The 14,715-nt window shown below is 44.3% G+C and overlaps 1 protein-coding gene across 4 annotated transcripts in view; it reads right to left on the minus strand.

Moving 5' to 3' along the window:
* Positions 1-14,715, minus strand: part of LOC141133212 (cAMP-dependent protein kinase catalytic subunit alpha) — a 96,135-nt gene that overhangs the window by 61,074 nt on the left and 20,346 nt on the right. Inside the window, exon 1 of one of the 4 annotated variants that reach the window (XM_073622438.1) lies at positions 13,949-14,078. The exons of the other annotated variants lie outside the window; for them this stretch is intronic. Coding sequence (XP_073478539.1) covers positions 13,949-14,048 — 100 coding nt within the window. The 5' untranslated portion in view covers positions 14,049-14,078. Of the gene's footprint in view, positions 1-13,948; positions 14,079-14,715 lie in introns of those variants that run through there. 4 annotated transcript variants of the gene reach the window in all.

A 14,715-nucleotide genomic window follows, 5' to 3' on the forward strand; every position in this document is an offset into this window, starting at 1 on the left:
GACCTGGAGGTGGTACATGTTTTTCAACCAAAAGTACAGTAAAACCTTGGATTGCCCGCAAAATTGGTTCCAGAAACATGCTTGTTATCCAAAGCATTTGTATATCAAAGCAAATTTCCCCATAAGAAATAATGGAAACTCAAACAATTCGTTCCACAACTATTTATTCATAGGTCTTTCAGTTTATAGTCCATATAAAAAGATTATAGCAATGTGATACCATAAAATGGCCATCCACAAATGGAAGCCTCCACAAGGGGATTAGAAGCAAAACCCAGGATGAGCTACAGTGTAGAAAAGAGAAGAGAGGCGCCTCTAAGTGTAGCAATATGGTTACATTTAATGAAGGTACAACATTTAGCAACTCACATGGATAATGATTAAAACAGGCACATCTAAGTATGCAGTCATCCGGGGTAAAGCACAGAGCGTGCTTGTCAATACAGAACTCCAAACCTGGGAATCACACTGGTCACTTCCTGGTTGCAAGATGCATGGTGAAGTCACGAGTAATAGCTCTGCCCTTTGTGTTTCGTCACCATGCTACATATATGGTAAATGTCATGAGGGAAACCAAATGTGGGGCGGAACAAGCTGCAACCCAAGCCTCATTTTAGTACCATGAATACCCAAGCCTCTATTTCACAAAAAACAGTCGCAATCCATGCCTCAACAGATTCCTCGCGCCGCCAGCCACTACCCTGCAGTAGAACAATCTGAAAGTGAGGCGTGGAGCGCAACGTGGAAGGTGGTGACGTCGATGGCATTGCGGAGGATGGTCTATGTGGACAGTTTTACTCCGGATGCCTGCATACTAAGACGTGCCTCTTTTAATCATCAACCATGCAAGTTGCTAAATGTTGTACCTTCATTAAATGTAACCATATTACTACACTCAGAGGCACCTCCTCTATTTTATACTATGCGACATGACGCTACTTGTATATCAAATCAAAATGTATTTAAAAATGTTATTCGTCTTGCAAAACGCTCTCAAACCAAGTTACTCTTAAACCAAGGTTTTACTGTATACACAACTGAATGTGACTTTGTTAGTAAACAGTCCACTAGCTCCGGTAAGAGTCTTCTTACACTTAAGGTGGTGGTACACTTATGGTGTTTGGAGTATCCACCGATTTATATAAACCAGGATTCTTCACAGCTTCACTTACCACTTGGGACTGTTTTCATATGTTTGGGACCATTATCTTCATAATGTATTGGCTCTAGGATGCATGCTTTGCTTTTCCAACATTATATGTATGTCCTTTGATATTAGCGTGGCATTTTTTTTACATTTGTTACACAATTTATCTAAATTGTTATGCCAGCTGTTTGTTGGTCTTTTAGTGCGATTTCTTTTTTCTTTTTTTCTTTGCAATATATTACACTTTGGTTTTCGATATGCCAAATACATTATTAACACCCAATGCTTTACTGAAAAGTGACTGAAACAGCCAAAGTCTAAAGCTAATGAGAAGGGGATTCTGGGAATCAGGGCCCAGTCACACCATATTGTGTTGAGGTGTTGCATGTGCAGCAATGTAATGTAATGTGCTGTGTTACTGCAAACCTGGTCACACGGCCAATGCCAAGGTACTTGTCACATGATCTCCATCAGAGAAGACTGAAGAATTGATGTTTAGGCAGAGTCTTTCCGAACGGAAATTCCCTTCATCAGAGTCCAAGACTTTGGCCTAATGATTGGTTATGTGAACTGGTGTCAGCCATACCTATGCGCTCATGTTTTATTAAAAATCTTCCAAGTTAAATATTAATTTGAATAGGAATGCTTTTTGAATATTTTTCAACCCTTTTTATTTCTGTGTAATCTTGTATGGTTAGATGAAGCTTCATCACAGACCCTAGATTTAACCTGACCTGGCTCTGGTCCAGGTGGTGCGTCCAGATGCATGATTTTCTATAGGTAGAAACAGTTTAAGCGCTTAAAGGACAATTTCACTTTTTTTTTCTAAATTCCAGCTCCCCTATAAAATATAATAAAACTGCTTTCCATTTATACACACGCTTACCTCACTCTCTTTATGGCTGTTTAAAAACACTTATCTATTACTTCTGCCTTACTTCCTGGATAGACTTTAGGTCATGACACAGGAAGGAGTTAACCAGCTGAGGGTCGATGATGCATGGTGTGTGCCAATGAGATCAGTTGGTCAAATCCTTCCTGTATCATGACCTAAAGTCTGTCCAGGAAGTAAGGCAGAAGTAATGGAAGAGTGTTTTTGAACAGCCATGAAGAGAGTGAGGTAAGTGTGTGTAGAATAAATGGAAAGCGGTTTTATTTTTGCAAAAGAAGTACATTAATGCTATATTGGTACATAGGGGAGCTGGAATTAAAAAAAAAAAAGTGAACAAAGGGTGAACTTAGCCTTTAAGTTAATGAGATGTGTTTTTCTGCATTCAACACGTGTTTAAAACGTGCTTTAATTGCAACTCAGCCAGACCTATTGAGATCCGCTCCTGCTGCTTCAAAGGCTCCTCAGTTATAGATTAAACACAGGCTCTACACTGGGCCATTTGGAACTGCACTCAATCACTGCTACTGTGATAAAACAGTTACAGTAAAAGCACCCTGTTTACATATTCAGATCAGGGGTCAACAAAGGATACCAAAGACAAAACTAACAGAGTAAATTCCTAGACACAGCGATCTGGGGCATCCAAGGCACTTAACAAATGGCTGACCTGACATACCCATGCTTGATAGGCACCCGTTATGGCGTACAGTCAGCGTTTTGGAGAAGTGAGAAGTGGAACTTCACCCTACCTTGGTAAAACAAAAATTCACTCTAAAAAATTGTCCCTGTAATACAATAATAAAAAAAAAAAAATCCTAGTTCATGAAGTCCAGTATGGTTCTTCTTTGCAACCAAAGTTCTCCTTGGTATAAACAGGGCCAAGGAAAAAAAAACAAGCTTACTTACCGACCAGCTCGCAGACAAGCGAATAAACCTGTCTAACTGCTCAAATGAACTGAAAAATTCTAAAATACTGAAACAAAACATCAATTGAAGCCACTCTGCTCATCATATGCAGCCAATTGTGCCCATAATATGCAGCCAACTGTGCTCCATCAATTACAGCCACTGTGCCCCCCCCCCCCCGCCCGCTGTCTGCCCGGCACTTACCCCATCGTGGTGGTGGGTCAGGCAGGTCAGTCGGCGAGCTGTGGGAGGTGTAGTGCGGCGATGGATGACGTGTCATCCGTGCAAGTCTCCTTCCTGTTCTGCACGGCGGCCAATGGGATCGCCTCTACCTTCAGGCAATCAGGTGCCCGGTATTACATCCGGGCCTCATGACTGGCTGAGAGGCGATTCTGTGTTAGCAAAGATTAATTTGCTTTGCTAACACACCTGGGTGCACTGTGAGCGCAGTGCACCTTTTTTGAAGCCTATTAGAGCCTATGGCTCTAATCAGGGGCTTCAAAAACACCCACCCGCTGCTGGAATTCAGGCGCCCCCGCAAGGGGCCAGACACCTGAATGGGGGTGGCTACAGCGGCCGTGGACAGATTCGTACAATGCATGAATCTATCCATAGTACACAGAGGGGGTGGCTGGAGAGAGGGGGCGGCACCCGAGTGCCCCTAATGGACACACCGCCACTGTGTCTAACAGTATGCGTTAAAAGCAGGGGTTTAGTCTGCACGCATTTGCAAATGCATGTGTAAGCTACAGAGCCTCGCCAAGGCACCCTGGTATCTGTAGTTCCTATCACTAACTTATAAGTTGCCCCCCAATGCTGCTTACTGCAATAGCCAGTTATAGGTGGGGGCAGTGGCGCCTTTTTTGTATCACTGTATATTGGTCAGGCAACGCACTGACACCTTTGCAGACACTGAGCTATATGCTGGGTGTTCAGTATGCTCCTGTATCTTTATGGAGGGGTAGGCTCCCCTTCAGTCCATCTGCCCTCCATCTATCCATCAGAATGCATGTACTTCCACTGTGGTGTCACTTATAAGTTAGTTAGTGATGGGAACTACAGATACCAGGGTGCCCTGGCAAGGCTCTGTAGCTTATGCATGCATTTGCAAATGTGTGCAGACTAAACCCCTGCTTTTAACGCATACTGTTAGACGGGTTTATTCGGTTGTCTGAGAGCTGGTCGGTAAGTAAGCTTGGTTTTTTCCTTGGATTTATCCTTGGCCCTGTTTATACCTTAAAGTTGCCCTTCAATGCTGCTTACTGCGATGGCCAGTTACAGGTGGGGGCAGTGGCGCTTTTTTGTAACAAAGTTCTCCTTGAGCTGCTATGCCTCCCTTCTGCCATCTTCGAACCCCTCTTTGGAGTGGCATTCCGATTTTCCAGTGCCTGCAGAGACATGCCACAGGTGTTTCCCAGGTACATGGGAACTGGCAGAGACTTGCGGTCTGTCTTTGCAAGTGCAGGATTCCAACAGAAGGAAGCAGACCACCAGACCACTGCGGTCAATGAGACATGCAGTGTTTATACGCTAGTGGCCCGCTGAGCCATGAAGGTTCTACAAACCCCTGTTTGTAAACATTTGAGGGATGAAGAAGAAAGCATACATGAGTCTTTAACCCCAGGCAAGCCTATTGTGCTCCAGGTTGGGCTTTAAAGCAAACCATAGTCAACACTTTTTTTTTTTTAAGTCCACCTTCCACCCAGGGTGCTGACTACCTGAATAAAAATCTAATAGATAAGGTGAGGGGGAAGCGTCTTCCCTGCTGGACTACAGAGCACCTACCCTTCCTTATCTCCATAGGCTGCAAATGTTCTGTAATTGAGCAAGGGAAGAATGGAGGTAGTGCTGATGACACTGGTTCAGATTTTAATGCCATCAGCTCACAATACGAATTTAGGAGCTCATTGGAATTCTGGCAGGATCATTAGGCATTTTCTGTACTTGCAGGATGTTTAAAGGGATAAAACATAGGACATGTGCATGTATTGCAGAAATGACCGCAAGCCATAATCCGTCAAGGCACGGACTCCACTAAATCTCTGAAGGAATGTTGTGGTATCTGGCACCAAGCAGTCGGTGGCAGATCCTTTAGGTCTGTAAGTTTTGAGGTGGGACCTCCATGGATCGTACTGGTTTTCCCAGCATATCCCACAGATGCTCCATTGGATTGAGATCTGGAGAATCTGCAGGACAAGTTAACACCTCACACTCGTTGCTGTGTTTAAAACATTTTTAGAATTCATCAGACCAGACCGCATTCTTCCATTGCTCCATGGTCCAGTTCTGATACTCACATGCCCATTGTAGGCGCTTTTACATTTCGCCTAATAAAAGTGGACCGCCAAACACTTAAACAAAAAGTTCAGACTCACTAAAAATGCATCCACCATTGAAACGAGACATCCCTAAAATAAATTATAATATATATATATATATATATATATATATATATATATATATATATATATATATATATATATATATATATATATAATTTTATATTCCCAGACATACATTTTCAGGTTTATGGATCACAAGAACGCAACACCACCTCAGCGCTCACTCCGTCCCACATCCGATGGTGTATATGTGGTGCCCAAACCGATGCTGCCCTCCTTGAATGGGGAACTTCAAGTAACACTGAGAAAAGACACAGGAGGGCACAAACATCAAGTGCATTACCACCATCAAATTTATTGAATAAAAAGCAAGAAAAACAAACAAACATACTCACAAACATGAGAAGGTATGAGCAGATCAGGAAACAATTCCAGCTTAGGCGATGCTAAAGTAGCTGTAGCTGACGTGTTTCAGGGGACATGCCCTTTTCCTCAGAGCTCCGAGGAAGGGGGCATGTCCCCCAAAACATCAGCTTTCCACGAGCGGCTACTTTGGCATCGCCTAAGCTGGAGTTGATTTTCTGATATGCTCATACCTTCTCATGCTTGCGAGTATGTTTTTGTTACTTTTTATTCAATAAATGTGGTGGTGAAAATGCACTAGGCACTTGCGGCCTCCTGTGTCAGGTTTATTGATCTTACCTACTGACATAGCATGCAACAGCTAAAAATAGTTTTATCTTATCTTATTCAAAAGAGATACACAATGTTATGTGACCCACAGTTGCAGTGATTTGACTAAACTGACAAAGAACAAGAAACAACTGGCCAAAATGTTCCATGCCATCCAATACATTTTCAAGTGAAGGTTTGATTGACAGCTTTACTCCAAGACACTTTTCTACCCCCCAATAAAAAGGACCTGCTCTTCCAGATTTGGACAGACTGTCTGTAAATAGCGGCAAGCAGAGTTCATGTTTTCTTGTTATTGTTAGAACATAACCAGATTTACTCATTTTTTTCAACCGTTTACTCATTAATTAGCTCTCAAGCATTATTCCTTTGGCATGGTAAATAAGTAGCCAAAGCTGCTGTGCAGCACAGCACCCAGTACAGTGAACTGACCAGGAAAAACATTAAAAGGAGAATCACAGCGAAGTCTAGAAACCAAATAGAAACCGCACAGCTGAAGACATACAACCTCCTTGAAGACACCAAGCAAAAGTGGGATATAACCTCAGCCCCCCAAGTTTTTTGTGCCAATCTCCCACAGGTTACAGTAATCCCCATGGATGATAAACATTTTTTAAGAACTCTGAAGGTTCTTAATTATCTAGGTCAGGGGTCTCCAGACTTTTAAAAACAAAGGCCAGTTTACTATTACTTCAGACCTTGAGGGGGCCGGACTGGAGAGCAAAAATGCCCTGGCATCAGTGAACAATGTCTCAGGCTTAGTGGTCAGAGGGAGTAAAAAAAAAAAAAAAAAAAAAAAAGACATATTTGAGGAATTGTGCCTCATTGTTGGCGTCAGCTGAAAAAAAATAGCGTGCCACTGTTCTCATCAAGGAAAGGAATGGTTCCCCACTGTCAGCGTCAGTGGAAGGAAACTCCTCATCGGTGTCAGTGTGAAATATGCTGCCCCATTGTTGAGGTCAATGAAAGGAATGGCTCCCCATGGTCAATGACCGTGGAAAGAATAGCATTCCGTTGTTGGTGTCAGTAGAAGGCATGGTGCCCCATTGTTAATGTCAGTAGAAGTAATCAAGTTATTGGTGTCAGTGGGGGGGGAATGGTGCCTCAATGTTGGTGTCAGTGGGAGCATCTGGACCACAATTGAGACCACGGATCTAGGTCATGGCATATTTAGTTGTAGTTAGTGACATTCAACCTTTACTTGTTCTGTAATGTTGAAGAAATTTTGTAATTTATCCAAGCAGCTTTTTGAGTTCTAATAAGTGTCCCTTCCCTGAATAGAGGCGCCACTTTTGACACCAGTCTTCCCTATATAATGTCATTTTACCATCTCTACTCTAGCAATTTGACAATTCACACCTTTAGTCAAAAACACCTCTGTAGCCTTTCTGACACCAAGGATGGGATTATGCAACTAAAACAGGACGGTACCACAACTTTCACACCTCCCATCATGGTCTTGGAAATCAACTTTTGCCTTCACACATTCTAAGGTGACTTTGGGATTTTTGTTAACGTAAAATCCTTTATTCTGAGTTCACTGGCAGACACAGCCCTTCTGAACCTTGACCATAAAGTTATATATCGCCACGTACAGGAGTAGGACACTAGGCAGAAAATAACTCAGCACCGCTTATGGCAGGGGTGCCCAACCACCCTCTGATGTGGCCCGCCACTTCCTGCTCTGGGACGGCAGGTTGGCAAGTCAAGATGGCGGATTTTCGACCCGCCATCCCTGAGCATTAGCACGAAGACCAGAGCCGGCGCTAGAGGAAGCAGAGCCGATGGTTCCTGTATAAAACAGGAATGTGACAGGAGCAATACAGGAAGCATAAGCTCTGCTCTCTACTGCAGCTGCATGCTTCCTCCAGCACAGGCTCCTGTCACACTGATGCTCGGGGATGGTGGGTCGGGAACCAGCCAGCAATACCCACTAACAGTACCTGCCTGTTTTTCAGGTGGACCCAAATCAGACAGACACTCTATTCACATCTATAGAGTGGCAGATGTAAAAACGGACTTGAGTCCATTTACACCGCCCCATTTTCCAATGCGATCCACTTAAAAAAAAAAAAAAAAAAAAAAAAAACACAGAAGGGGATCCCTCCCGTTCTGTCTGGGCGGATAGGACTGCCTGCTTCGCTCATTGTGGCCCGCAACAGTTTACCAAGTCGCTAAAATGGCTCTTGCTCCTCAAAAGGTTGGCTTATGGGCAGCCCCTTCTAGCATAAAACCCCCTCTCTGCTATGCGAAATCCAGTTACTAACAAAGCAGTGGCAGAAAGCATAAAATGCCAACAGAGGGGTGGATGCTGTGTCCATCAATGAACTAAGAGAAAGGGATTTTACAGTGAGGAACAAAAAACAAAAAACAAAACAAACAAACAAAAAACCAACAATTTTCTCTTACGTTTGATGGACACAGCTCTTCGAAGTCTTTACCATAGGAACGTCCCAAAGCAGTGCCTCAACAAGGGGTGGTCAAACCAAAGGCAACTGGAGCAACCAGGCCAACCACAAAAACAACCCCTAAAAAAGGGGCAAACCTTAAACAGCAGTCTATAGCATAAAGGGGGTTTTATGGCAGAAGGGACTGCCCACAGGCGGTACCGAGTTCTTTTCTGCCTATTGTCCTACTCCTGTAGGTGGCTATATTCCCCCAAGGTCAAAATTCAGAAGAGCAGTGTCCATCAATGAACGCAAGAGAGAGAAATACAGTTGTTCTCATAAGTTTACATACCCTGGCAGAATTTATGATTTCTTGGCCATTTTTCAGAGAATATGAATGATAACACAAACATTTTTCTTTCACTTATGGTTAGTGTTTGGCTGAAGCCATTTATTATCAATCAACTGTGTTTACTCTTTTTAAATCATAATCACAACAGAAACTACCCAAATGACCCTGATCAAAAGTTTACATACCCTGGTGATTTTGGCCTGATAACAAGCATACAAGTTGACACAAAAGGGTTTTTTGAATGGCTATTAAAAGGTAACCATCCTCACCTGTGATCTGTTTGCTTGTAATTAGTGTGTGTATAAAAGGTCAATGAGTTTCTGGACTCCTGACAGACCCTTGCATCTTTCATCCAGTGCTACACTGACATTTCTGGATTCTGAGTCATGGGAAAAGCAAAAGAACTGTCAAAGGATCTGCGGGAAAAGGTAGTTGAACTGTATAAAACAGGAAAGGGATATAAAAAGATATTCAAGGAATTGAGAATGCCAATCAGCAGTGTTCAAACTCTAATCAAGAAGTGGAAAATGAGGGGTTCTGTTGAAACCAAACCACCTCCAGGTAGACCAACTAAAATTTCAGCCACAACTGTTAGGAAAATTGTTCGGGATGCAAAGAAAAACCCAAATAACTTCAGGTGAAATACAGGACTCTGAAAACATGTGGTGTGGCTGTTTCAAGATGCACAATAAGGAGGCACTGGAAGAAAGATGGGCTGCATGGCCGAGTCGCCAGAAGAAAGCCATTACTACGCAAATGCCACATAGTATCCCGCTTACAATATGCCAACCAGCACAGAGACAAGCCTCAAACCTTCTGGCACAGTCATTTGGAGTGATGAGCTTTTTGGCCACAACCATAAACACTACATTTGGAGAGGAGTCAACAAGGCCTATGATGAAAAGTACACCATTCCTACTGTGAAACTAGGGAGGTGGAAATTTGGTCAAATTTGATGGCAAGATGAACACCGTAGGTTATCAAAAAATACAGGAGGAACATTTGCATTCAGCCAGGAAGCTGCGCATGGGACGTACTTGGACATTCCAACATGACAATGATCCAAAACACAAGGCCAAGTCGACCTGTCATTGGCTACAGCAGAATAAAGTGAAGGCTCTGGAGTGGCCATCTCAGTCTCCTGACCTCAATATCATTGAGCCACTCTGAGGAGATCTCAAACATGCAGTTCATACAAGACAGCCCAAGAATTTACAGAAACTGGAGGCTTTTTGCCAAGAGGAACGGGCAGCTTTACCATCTGAGAAGATAAAGGGCCTCATCCACAAATATCACAAAAGACTTCAAGCTGTCACTGATGTTAAAGGTGGCAATACACGGTATTAACTGGGGTATGTAAACTTTTGATCAGGGTCATTTGGGTAGTTTCTGTTGTGATTACGATTTAAAAAAAAAAAAAAAAAATTAAAAACGGTTAAATCTGTTTTTACATTATCACATTTTGCAGCCAAAAATGAAGGCACCGGGTGTGGGAGGAGGAAAACCAGTCTTTATCTAGGAAGCAGAGTGGTTGATAACGGCAAATAAAGCTCCAGGGATCGGGGAAACCCTAGAACAGTGATGGCGAACCTTGGCACCCCAGATGTTTTGAAACCCCATTTCCCATGATACTCATGCACTCTGCAGTGTAGCTGAGCATCATGGGAAATGTAGTTCCAAAACATCTGGGGTGCCGAGGTTCGCCATCACTGCCCTAGAAGGTTTACACATAAAAATAGAGCTGGAACATTCACTTGGAGGGCCTGCTTTATGGATCTGGAGCCACCTTACAAAGTAGGGTGAGCCAACTGGTTTACTTTAACAGTTTCCTGTAACATGGGCAGTCTCTAACACGACAGTCTTCCCTGTCAAGAAAGCACAAGCCTGCTTTATAATCTGAACTTAGACAGAATATACCCCTGCAATGAGACGCCCCGCACTGCAAGGGTTAAATGCTTCTTTAGTCTGGTGGTGCAGGGATAAGGTACATTTTACTTCCCCTATCCCTTGGTCCAGCAGGCTCCAGCACTGTTCTCTTCTGATCAAAACTGAGGACTTTGGGTGGTCCCTCTTCTTCATTACAGGGCAATAAACTGGCCATAACCGTAGTAACCAAGATCCAAAGTGCCTTCGAGAGGCGGCAATGCATGGAAGGAGGGAGCCTGCAGAAGTAAGGAGCATCAGCATTTCACCTTATCCCTGCCCCTCTATAATAAATTCACAATTAACCCTTGCAGTGCTGGGGGAGGGTGGTTGGGGCGCGACCCACTACAAAGGTAGATTTTGTCCAAATCTCTGAGTGCCACAAGTCTGTATTGGAGATATAAATCTCCAGCCCCCAGGTTCTATGATCATTACCGTTCCTAAATCTGGATAGAACTGTTCCAGACTCCCAGGTCAGTCTGAAATCGTAACTCATACATCCCTGAGTTGCAAAATCTGATGCGGCTTATTAATCCCCCTTGTCAAAAAAGCATTCAAAAACAAAAAAACTTACACATGAGCGATTAGACATTCTTATGCCTGCCTTAGAATTCTCACCTACAGAAAAGGCAAAAACCTGCTTCCTAAAACTGAGCAACTGTTATCTCAAGCTTATACTGTAGCGCCACCCAGTGGGGAGTCTATTTGTGGAAATTTCCAGCTTGTTGTGTGTGAATTGCACTGTCACACAGGGGATGTATGATTTATAATCTGCTTCTACTATAAATTAACCACACCCAAGAGCACCGAGGTCAAGTTTTGTGTACATACAAACATTGCAAATTTCTCCACCCACAGCCCTTCAACTGTCTCCTCCAGTCACCACCCAGCACTGTACAGATCTCCTTTGCAGAGTGCGGCCTGCTCCATATTTGGCCATAAAGCCCTATTCTTGAACTACCAGCTTTCCTGTGCCATCCTCGCCCCAGAGTGCATGGTGCATCTTCCACAATGGCACCACCAGCTCTCTTGTGCCATCCTCACCTCAGAGTGCATGGTGCATCTACGGCAATGTATTTCCAACAATGGCACTGCCAGCTCTCCTGTCCTCACCCATAGTGCAGGGTGTATTTCCAACAATGGCACTGCCAGCTCTCCTGTCCTCACCCATAATGCAAGGTGTATTTCTAACAATGGCACTGCCAGCTCTCCTATCCTCACCCATAGTGCAGGGTGTATTTCTAACAATGGCACTGCCAGCTCTCCTATCCTCACCCATAGTGCAGGGTGTATTTCTAACAATGGTACTTTCAGCTCTCTTGTGTCATCCTCACCGCAGAGTGCATGGTGCATCTACCGCAATGGCAATGCCAGCTCTCCTGTCCTCATCCATAGTGCAGTGTGTATTTCCAACAATGGCACTGCCAGCTCTCCTGTCCTCACCCATAGTGCATGGTGTATCTACCACAATGGCACTGCCAGCTCTCCTGTCCTCACCCATAGTGCAGTGTGTATCTCCAACAATGGCACTGCCAGCTCTCCTGTCCTCACCCATAGTGCATGGTGTATCTACCACAATGGCACTGCCAGCTCTCCTGTCCTCATCCATAGTGCAGGGTGTATTTCTAACAATGGTACTTCCAGCTCTCCTATGCTATCCTCGCCCCAGACTGCATGGTGTATCTACTGCAGTGGCACCACCAGCTCTCCTGTGCTATCCTCACCCATAGTACAGGAGAGATTCACCAAACTAACACTGCCAGCCCTCCTGTGCTATCCTCACCCCAGAGTGCAGCATTTATCCACCACAATCATAATACCGGCTCTCCTGTTCTATTCTCACCCTAGAGTACAGAGTATTGTTACCACAATGGCGCTGCCTGTTCTGTACTTTCACCCCAGAGTTGTTATTATCCACCACAATGGCACTGCCAGCCCTGCTGTGCTATCCTCACCCCAGAGTGCAGTGTATATTCACCACAATGGTACAGCCTGCTCTCTTCTGCTATCCTCACCACAGAGTGCAGGATATATCCACCACAATTGTAGTACCTGCTCTCCTGTGCTATTCTCGCTGCAGAGGGCAGGATATATCTACTACAATGGCAATGCCAGCTGTCCTGTGCTATCCTGACCCCAGAGAGCAGTGCATATCCAGCACCATGGCACTGCCAGCTGTCCTGTGCTATCCTCACCCTAAAGTACAGAAAATATCCACCACAACGGCATTGCTTGTCAGCCTTTCTGCACTATCCTCGCCCCAGAATGCAAGGTATATCCACCCCAATGGCACTGCCCACTTTTCTGCACTATTCAGTCCCAGAGTACACAATGGCACTGCCCGCTCTCATGACCCGTACTTCATACCCACTAAAAGTGGGCTCATTCTCTAAAATTTCATATGAGCTTATACATGTTAATGCATTTCTGCAGCTTTCATTAAAATAACCCCCCCCCGTGCTCCTGTTCATGACAATGCTGTTTCCTAGCTGTGTTCCTGCATTGTCACCCTGTCACATGGGCTTCTGATGGGGACAACAAGTAGCCATTTCAACACATATTGCGTCAGGAAAATAGAGAAAAGCAATGCAGCCATGTAGGAGATCAGAGCTGAGATGCAATAAAGGATGAAAGAGACTTTTTTAAATAAAATACAAACAAGAACAATGCTGGTACTGAAGGGGTTAAACAATGGATCTTGATAATGGTGCACTAGAGATATTAAATGTACAGATCATACACAGGGGGAGGAGGAGGTGAAGGTGTTAAAGTGATCGTAAATGCATGATTTTTAAAAAAAATTAAAATAAACAAAAAAACAAACATGTCATACTTACCTGCTCTGTGATATGATATTGCAGAGAAGCCCTGATCCTCTCCTTCTAGAGTCCCCCACTGGTGCTCCTGGCTCCTCCTCCCCACTGAGTGTCCACCATGGGATGCCACTTACTATAGGGGCGTGTGTGCATGCTTGCTTCCGAGCCCCACTCTGTGTGTCCATTAGACACAGAGCATGGCTTGGCCCTGCCCCCTCCTCACTGGCTGATTGACAGCAGCAAGAGCCAATGGCTCCCACTGCTGAGTCTCAACCAATGAGAAGGTAGAGAGCTTCTGCTTTCACGCACATCACTGGATCGAGATCGGGCTCATACTGGGGTTTCCACCTCATCCCTTTAAAACCAAACACATATTAAATTACACAGGATCTGTGGCTGATCAATGTGGTAATTAAATTCATTTAGTGCCTGGAAGTACATCCCTCATTCTCTATTAAACCCATCAAAAGCCTAATACAGAATCCCATACCGTATCGTTCCAGCCCCTCTTGGTCCAGGGCAGGAGTGGAAGAAGTCAGGTGAGAAGTAGCCAGCTTCCAGCGCCGAACGATGCCTACGGTGGAGAGCATGGGCTGCTGAAACCGAGCATCTACCGAGAGTGGGTGCAACACTTTGCAGAGCCATAGAAGTAGGGGGGGGCAGGAAGAGACGCAATTGCCCACAGCTGACCCTGTTATGAGGGGTTGGGCCTGCTATTAATAACTGCTAAAGGGGATTAACCCGGGATAAAAGCTCATTAGCAGTGACCTGCGGTGTGGTGCGATTAACCCTTCCTTCATAGCGGCTCGGTTCCGCTTCCAAAAATCGTTCGAGTGTTCGATCGGTGCCTCATTAACCCATCACATGCCACATCCTAGTTCCTTCTGATCCATTTCCAACGTCCTACACTTCTCAGTTACCTGTAAGCCACCACCACCAAGAAATTAGTAGAAAGCGCCTACCACCCCCCCCCCTCTGGACAGAGCTATGAACGTCATTGATAGTCATAGGAAGCAGCAACAAGTGAAGTCAGCAACTCCATCAATGGCGTACAATCATCTCAATCCTCTGAGTGCACATCATCACAGATAACATCAAAGCTTTAATCTGTTTAGTGTCAGAAACGTACACGTCAGCTTATGTCAGGTTTCTATCCATTGCTAGAGAATACAAAAAATGAGCATACAATCTAAACCAGCAAGACTACATGCAAACTAGAAGGCTTATTTAAAGTATATCTATATATCCTAATGGAAA

Source organism: Aquarana catesbeiana, linkage group LG03, assembly GCF_042186555.1.
Source record: "Aquarana catesbeiana isolate 2022-GZ linkage group LG03, ASM4218655v1, whole genome shotgun sequence".
Taxonomy (NCBI): Eukaryota; Metazoa; Chordata; class Amphibia; order Anura; family Ranidae; genus Aquarana; species Aquarana catesbeiana.